The 8,657-nt window shown below is 39.3% G+C and overlaps 1 protein-coding gene across 1 annotated transcript in view; it reads left to right on the forward strand.

Moving 5' to 3' along the window:
- Window positions 1-656: 656 nt before the first annotated feature.
- The window catches only part of LOC104513183 (interleukin-6 receptor subunit beta-like), a gene marked incomplete at both ends in the record, with an annotated part of 17,410 nt that continues 9,409 nt past the window's right edge, over window positions 657-8,657 (forward strand). Inside the window, 4 exon segments of the mRNA XM_010156458.1 lie at window positions 657-789; window positions 2,038-2,198; window positions 2,543-2,694; window positions 4,347-4,506. Coding sequence (XP_010154760.1) covers window positions 657-789; window positions 2,038-2,198; window positions 2,543-2,694; window positions 4,347-4,506 — 606 coding nt within the window.

Genomic DNA, 8,657 nt, shown 5'->3' on the forward strand with positions numbered 1-8,657 from the left:
TTGAAAATAGCATTCTGCCTGAAAGGATTTAAGATTATTCTTTTACATTATACTCTGGTAAATAGTGATACTGTAAAAGCTAGAAACAAAGTCTTTGCTATAATTTGAATACAGGAAGGGAAAAAAAAGTTCAGTTGCACTCTGAAAGTTTCTTACACACTACTAAAGCACATTGATGAAGAAAGATTCCTTATCTTTCTTGTAGGTGTTCGCAGCTAAAGCATCCTTTTTCCATAGCTCAAGTCGGGGAGGATACACCTATTAGAGTTGCCTTATAGCTCAGGGTATTGGCAAAGTCAGCACATGTCAATTCAACTGTAGTGCTCGTTAGCATTTTTTCCTATGTGAATTAAAATATATTTTAATGAGAGGTGGTTGATACCAGGTTTTCTGCCTCAGAAAATGAGAGACCTGTGCTGTTTCTTACTGTCAGGTGCTTGTTCCTTAAACAGCCTACTGTTTCTCAGAGCAGTTGGTTAAGCTTCTTGATTTTCTTGGCTGGATGGTATCTAGCATTTTTTGACCCCTCCTTTAGAAATAAATCTGACTATAAATACTTCTGATATTCACTGAAGTTGGTCTAATGGGACACTTAGCATGAATCTTACTGGTTTGAAATGTGCATATAGATTAACTATTGCTAACTTCCTGTACAGTGCCACCAGAGAAGCCCAAGAACTTAAGTTGCATTGTGCATCAGGTGTCAAAACTCACGTATCCTATGACTTGTACCTGGAACCCTGGAAGGCATACATTCCTGGACACTCACTTCAGGTTGAAATACAGATGGTAAGTAGCCCTCTATAGAATATCTGAACAATTTTGAAAAATATTTGTAGGCTAAACCAAACTTTCTTGAAATTCCTTGATACTTTGAAAGAGTTCGTAACTTAAATCTAGTTTTCTGAAGCATTGCTGTCTATTCTGGGGGGAAGGGAAGATTTGAAGAAGTTCACATTTGAAGTAATTCTGAGTCAGACTTGAAATTTTGTTGCTGCACTTACTTTGGAGTAACAGCTATCTTGTATTTTTTCATTTTGCAAATACATAATTAGTGTGGCTTGAGTACAACACCCCTAATCATTAGGTGGCTGGACCCAAATTATATATTTTACATTTTTCTGTGGTGACTGTTCTGTCCCATTCTAGACAAGTAGATGGCCCTGTTCATTGCAGGAGGGTTGGAACTAGATGACCTTTAAAGGACTCTTCTAACCAAAACTGTTCTATGATTCTAATTAGAGTAACCAATCTGTAGTGACTGAATTTTGTAGAGGTAGTACCTACTCTGTGCTTCCTGAGTGGTGTTTGTCCACCGGCAGTCCTAACATGAAAGCTTCAGCAAAAGTATTTCTCCTGTGAAAGCAAGTAAAATATTTTTCAAGCTCTTCAGATGTGTTCTTGTAGTTTAAAATGGAGTGGACAGAATCATTGTTCTGCTCTGGAAACAGGAATGACTGCCTACAGCTTTCTATCTACCCTATTCCACTGAAGTGTTTTGGTGGTAAATGTAGTAGAAAGTATGCAGAGATAGAAAACCTTAATGCTTTGCAAATCTCCTGGTGCCCCTAGAACTATCTGCTGTTAGTGCAGCAGCAGATGGTCAACAAAAGTGATGTGTAGCAGCTGTGGCACTACTCTTGAAGGGTATGCAGGTAATACTGACTACATCTTTTAATGCTCCCAGTTACTAGCAATATTGCTTTTTATTAAATGTATCAATTCTTAATCTTTATTTTTTAACTCAGGATTTACACTATAATGACAATGCCATGGTTTGTTCTTTTGTAGATATGTGACTTGAAGTCAAGAGATTTTATTCTAGTTTCTATTCTAATGCAGTCATGCATTTGTGGCAGAACAAAACATTCTGATCTTCACCTTTTCTTTCCACCCCTCTGCTTGCAAAGTTAATGGCAGAGGGGAAGCATACAAGCTAAGCTGAGGGATCACTCTGATCAACTTAAAAAGATTCTCTAAAGGAAGCCAAACTTACTGCTTTTTAACTTTTTTTCCTTTTTCTTCCCATTTATTTAGGCCACAAGAGAACTTTCCTGACTGTATACCTAAGGTTGTAAACAATTCTTGTACAATTACTGATGTTCAATTCTTTGTTAACCTGGAGGTCTGGGTAGAAGCAGCAAATGCTCTTGGGAAGGCTGAATCTGATCCTCTTGTTCTTGATCCCATTGAGATTGGTAACTATATGCATTTTATTAAAGCTTTAATAGTACGTAACTGCTGCTTCTGTGTATATTGCTGAATTGGTTGTTAATGTTTCTTCACTGCAAGAACTAACACTGCTAAAGTACTGTTAACTAGAACTTGAATTATGCTGGAAAAAGGTAGGGAAGGTGAGATATTTGATCACAATTCAGATAGCAAGTTCTTGTTGAGTAGTGTGCTTTAGAACCTAGTGTGAAGTGGCAGCCATGTGAGCTTGTGAAAGGCTGTAATACTAGTTTTACAGCACAGTGTACCAAGTGCTAGAGGCGTGATAAAATACAACTGTAAAATTGACTTTTAACTCCTTCTCTTCTAGTTAAACCTCTGTCTCCACACAACTTATCAGTCAACTCAGGAATACTACCAACTGTTCTGAAGCTTTCTTGGGAGAATCGGATTTCAGCAGCTGTGATGAAGCTGAAATTCAATATTCGCTATAGGATCACTGGTGACACAAACTGGATGCAGGTAATACCACTAATGGCTCTTGTCACTTTTCTGCTGTAACCCAGACATTTGTCAAACTGTAGAAGTCCCCTCATGCTGCAGTTCAGAGGATTTACTTTATTGTTAGGCCTTATGAGGCCTCCCAGGATAGTTTATCTGGCCTGTTCATAAAAATTGTGATCTAGGCTCTTTTTTTTTTGAATATGAGCCAGCAGTGTGCCCAGGTGTCCAGGAAAGCCAGTGGCATCCTGTCCTGCATCAGAAACTGTGTGGCTGGCAGGACTAAGCCAGCGATTGTCCCTCTGCACTCTGATGCAGTCGAGAAATTGGAAAAGAGTAAGGAATATGCCTTATCTGTAGTGCACTATAATATGTTCATGTCATCAGGAGCTGCGGGATTTTTCTTCTACCTCAGTCTGTGGACACATTTTCAATAACTTCTCAGTCTTGCCTTAAGCCTTCTCTCAGAGCAGCAGTATTTCAGAAACACTCTTCTCATCAAGATCTTCTTCAAGTATTCTGAATTTCATGACTTATTGGAAGGAAGACTGCTTCTGACTTACCAAAATGTGGTGTTGGAAGCAGATAGCATAACACAGCTGCTGGTGACTAATGTAACATATTCCTTTTGGAGGAACTTTCTGAGCTTTAGATGTAGAGATTGAGGTATCAGTGTGTTGACCTTAATAATTGAAGAGCACTGTCCTGCACAGCTTATTCCACAACTCCAGGATCTGTTGATATATTGTCCTCTTAAGTTATTTTTACTGGTCTTGCCGTTTTTAACATATGCACAAGACAGTTGAATTAGTAACTTCTAAAACAACTGAGCTTGCTTAATGGTAGAATTTGACTACTTTGACAATTGTTTGCACTCAGGATTAACTTCTTGAGTATCCTGCATGTATGTTTAATCTGCAGTCATTCCTCTTGCAGGGTTGCCCATTATAAACCCCTTAATTGCAAGTGGAATAACAGTTGATGGAGTCAGTGTGTGTGTGTGTATACCTACATATATCTATTACCTACATCACACATCTGTTTCTGTACATATACAGTGAGAATATTTTCTTGGCTTTCAGTTGCTAATCTAAGATAAAGGAAAGAATTTATAAAAATAAACTCATTTATTAGCAAAAGTATAAACTATTCTAAAAAAATTTCCAATGTCCGTTAAGAAACAGTGTTCTGTATCAGTGGAAGCACTGATGTGGGATATTCTAGCATTATAGGAGGATTCTAGCACAGGTATTTTGCCATCAATAATCAAGCAAATAATCTAGCAAAGCTCTGAAATGAGAGGTGGGACATTACAGGTTAGTAAGTAAAGGAATTGTATGGGAAGGAAGGAGAGGAAGACAGAAACTAATTAAAAAAGAAGACAAACTAATTAAAAAAAAGAAAATAGAATACAAGAGAATGTCCTGAAATAGCTGCGTAGCTGTTCTAGTGTAGGTGTTGTATTATACCTGGCAAATACACAGAACTATGATTGATCCATTACCAAAAAATGGTTGAGAATTGAAGCTTCTGCAAATAAGAGGGAGAAAAACTGTTGTTTGTATTGGGTGTGTGTGTGGTGGGGAGCCCTCTTGGATGGGAGCTGTAGTAGCACCGAACTCAGCTTTACAATTTTTTGATCAGTGCCTCTCTAATCTTTCTTCCATTTACAGGTTCCTCCTGAAGATACAGCTTCACCAAGAACTTCATTCAGTGTTCAAGGGCTCAGACCCTACACAGAGTATGTCTTTTCAATTCGTTGCATGAAGGAAGATGGAGTGGGCTACTGGAGTGACTGGAGTGAAGAGAAGACTGGGGTCACCACTGAAGATAGTAAGTAGTACATGAAAGTAGATCACTGACTTTCAGAATATGTGATTACTCAGCAGTTTGGCAAGAACCAGGTGAAATTGTGTATCCTCACCTGAGCTGTTTGATTAAATGTGCAGCAAGGCTCTCTTGAATTGCTTTCGGCATTGACTGGCTCAACCCATGCATTGCAAGGAGCATGAGAATAGCTTCCCATAAAGCTAGTCTAGAGGTGCTTCCTGGAAATGGCTGAAATGGGAGGCAGAAAAGAAAAGCTTTCTTCATAGAAAGCTGTATTGTCAGTCTTGTAAAAGAGATGTAGGCTTTATGCTTGGTGTTTTTGTTTTGTTCTGAAGGTTATCCTCTGTAATAGAAGCTATTCTGCCTGTGTGAAAGGTTGGGGGATTTTTTTGGTAGACAGACTGCCTTAGTTTATGAACAATTCAGTGTTTAGGAGACCATTACATAAAGTCATAGGTGAACACGGTCAGTAAGTATGAAACAGAAGATTTCAGTCATACAAGGTTACATAGACTTCTTCAAAAACTTAATAAAGCAGTGATACGAAATAACATGTGCATGGGAAATGTAGCCTCTTATGCATCGAAGCATCTAAATAAAACACTCTGGTTTACCCTTAACTTTTCCCGAAGTCTTCTGCATCTGCAACACTTTCTTGTTTGTCAGTAATTTACAGCTGCCTCTGCATTGTCTTGTACCTGCCCACTCATTTACAATATTCTACACACAGTAATCAAGAGTCTTGCTGCTCTTCACTGGTATGGTTGTCACTGGTAGCTTAAAAAAGAGCATGCCATTTATTAACCACTGACTTTATGCAAGATTTTGTCAGTGTGGAAAACGGTTTTATTTTGGCTGTATGTGCATCTTTTTGAATATATATATACATATATCGCAAAACCCACTGTTTCCTTACAATTTCCTTTCTTGATGACATAATCATTAGAGTTGTCTTGTAGATCTGTACTTGTAATAATACCCTGTCGCCTTGCAGTAGAGGTGAACACTGAATTGTTGCTATCATGATTTAATGAGGAAAACTGCTTACCAACATCAGCTCTTTGGGGACAGTATTTGGGTCTTGTGTAGCGTTGCACAAAACTTTTCAAGCAGGATATGTATAATTTCAAAGTATAAACCTACTAATAAACATACACAAAAGACATCAAATGACTAGGTTTAAGTTCACAACCCTGGGGAAAAAACCTGCTTAAGACCCTCACTCAAGCGTCTGCCTTCACTGCTTTGTGGAACAAATCCTCAGCATTGCAAAGTTGCTGCCACACACCAAATCTCTTCTCACTGGCTCATAGACTCAGCTGTCCTTTCAAATCCTTGTCATGCTCCAGTCAGCTGTTAGAACATTTTCTGTTTTCACTGGAGGGTATGTTCTGCAGGTGTCCTGCATCGCCCTTGACTCATTTGTATTCCTTCAGGGCAGTGGCACTGAGACTGCTTGCTACTGCACTCAGTGTCTTCTAAGCTGTGTCCGCTGCATTCCACAGGATGTTTAACTCCATTGATTGCTTCCAGCTGCTTATGAACAACTGCGTTGCTTGAAATGTACTGTGACATTAAAGTAGCTACAACTCACCCTTACGAATTTGAACTACTTTACAGCTCATGGAATTCACTGCAGTACTTCCCCACTAGAGGGGCTCTCCTGCAAGTTTGTTCTTAAGTACAGAGGCTGTACCTTCTGTCACTGAGTTATGCCACAACCATTGGTTGAGTACGTTTAGCATTTTTCTATGGTGCTCTTTTTTTGTTTGGCTGGGGTTTTTTGCAGCATTTCATGACCTAACAATTGTTGCAACAACTGTAAACTCGTACAAAATAAAGTTGCACAACAATGACTGAGCAGTAGTTGTTGGAACGCTGACATTAAAATCACACCCATGCATTTGTTACACTGTAAAAAATCCTGTTCTCAGTGAATTCTTACATTTTCCATTAACAGAACAAAAATGCATGCAGTGTATATCCAAACAAAACCTAGACCTAGGCATCGGTCCCTTTAATTTCCGTTCCAAATAAAAGACCCAGGTTTTGATGTGTAACTTACCTTTCTGTGGTTTTTTTTTTTTTTTTTTCTTTCCTCATTCATCTGAACTGGAACTAATTTAGCATCTTTAATAGATGCTTGAGAAGTGCTAACTGGTATCTTCTTGAATCTGAAGAACTTCTGTTGGTGTCAGGATGCCTCATGTTAGTATCTTGCTAAAGGTAGAACAGATCTGATTTCAGTGTGCAGTAAGCTGTTGAGGAATACCTGTGCCATTAGTTGTGATATACTGCAAATGTAAAACAGTCTGTCATCTGCTGGTAGAACAACATTTTAACAGATTGTCGCAGCTACCCTTCCTAAAGATAACAGGCTAGTCACACTTTTTCTACATTGCTGGCTAATCAGTTAGTATTTTTTTTGCTATTGTGGCAATAAGTTGAGAGTAAAATAATTTCCTGTTCTGAGTTTGCTTACTCACAACTTCAGAAGTGTGGTCACTTCTTGCAAATGCCTAGATTGACTTGCATATTTATAGGATAGTAGGATAACATAAGTGGTAAAGGAGCTCATGAGATCTGTAGTTCCCTGATCTTTTTTCTACCAAGCAGTGGGCTCAGAAAAGGGACATCAGGTTGCAGTTTTGGCAAAACCTGTACCAAAATTTTATTCATTGATTGTTCACTGTACATTTGGCTATTGCAAAAATCAAACAAAACAGACACAGGATACAAGTTACATAGACTATTATTATTTCTCTCAATCAAATTATAAAACTGACTTCTAAATGTTGTGCTTAGTCTAAGACTGTTAGACCCATATCCCAGGAGATCCCACATCTGCTTGCCTTCTACATTCAGAAGGTTTGGTGTTTGTCTCGGTAGCAAGCTCCCAAGATGCACATATAGTTACCACTGCTATATGCAGGAAAGTATACTATATTTCCATATGGTTCTATCTAAGTGCTAAGTACCGCAATTATCAAGTGACATTTCAACGAATCCTTAAAACACAAAGACACATATGTATGATCGTGATGCTGAAGAGTAACAACAGAATTCTGGCAATTTTGAAATCTTCTGGCAGCTGCTTTACTACCTAGTCCTTATCAGGAAACGACGACTTTGTATCTCCAGATAGTGACTGTATCCAAGGGTCTTTATGGCCAGCAGAGCAGGTTTGCTGCATAGCTGTGTATATTACAATAATATGCACTGTCATTTCTGGGGATTCTAGAATTAGTGAATCACCTCAAAGGGACTTGATTTTAAAAAGCTTGTTTGGTTTTCTCCTGAATCATCAATAGCAGCAGCATTGGGAGTCAGTTGCTGATTTCTGACTTAGAAGAGAATCGGGCTGCGTGGGGATTTTGTCTTGTTTTTCCAGATACTTTATTATTTTCAATTACAAACTCTTCCAATTCTAAAGTTGTGAGGATTGAAACTACTTTAGTTTTCATTTTTATGTCATTGCTAGTTCGATAGCCTGCAAGATTGGGTTTGTTTCTGGCTTATACTGATCCTACCCCATATGGAGCCAATGAATGGGCTTTCTGGCTGTGTTGCATGATACCCAGTGAGGAATCTGTTCTTCCTTCCCACTGCTGCTACGAATATTTTGTGATATCTGCTTAGCTTCTATGTCAGCCTTTTTTTTTTTTTCTTTTTTTCTTTCTTTTTTTCCAAGCCTTTAAAAAATGGTGCTTTAGCCTTGCCTGCTTGCACTATTCCTGGTCTCCGTTCTGGCCCAGGCAGCAGCTGAGTACTAGGCAACTGCTTGCTCCCTCCTCCCCTGATGCGATGGGGAGGAGAAAATACAAGGACAGGGAGGGATCGCTTGCCAGTTATGGTCACAGGCAAACCAGACTCTGCTTGGGAAAAAGAATCAATTTAATTTGTTACCAATCTGGATCTTAAAAACTCCTTTCCCCTACTCCTCCCTTCTTCCTGGGATCAGCTTTGCTTCCCATTTCTCTGCCTCTTTCCTTGCAGTGTCACAGAGGGAGGGGGAATCGGGGTTATGGTCAGTCCATCACACACTGTCTCTGCTGCTCCCTCCTCCTCCAGGGAGGATCCTCACACCCTGCCCCTGCTCCAGAGTGGGCTCCCTCCCACGGGAGACAGTCCGCCATGAACTTCTCTAACATGAG

This window comes from Eurypyga helias, unplaced genomic scaffold (assembly GCF_000690775.1).
Source record: "Eurypyga helias isolate BGI_N326 unplaced genomic scaffold, ASM69077v1 scaffold1768, whole genome shotgun sequence".
NCBI classification, from domain to species: Eukaryota; Metazoa; Chordata; class Aves; order Eurypygiformes; family Eurypygidae; genus Eurypyga; species Eurypyga helias.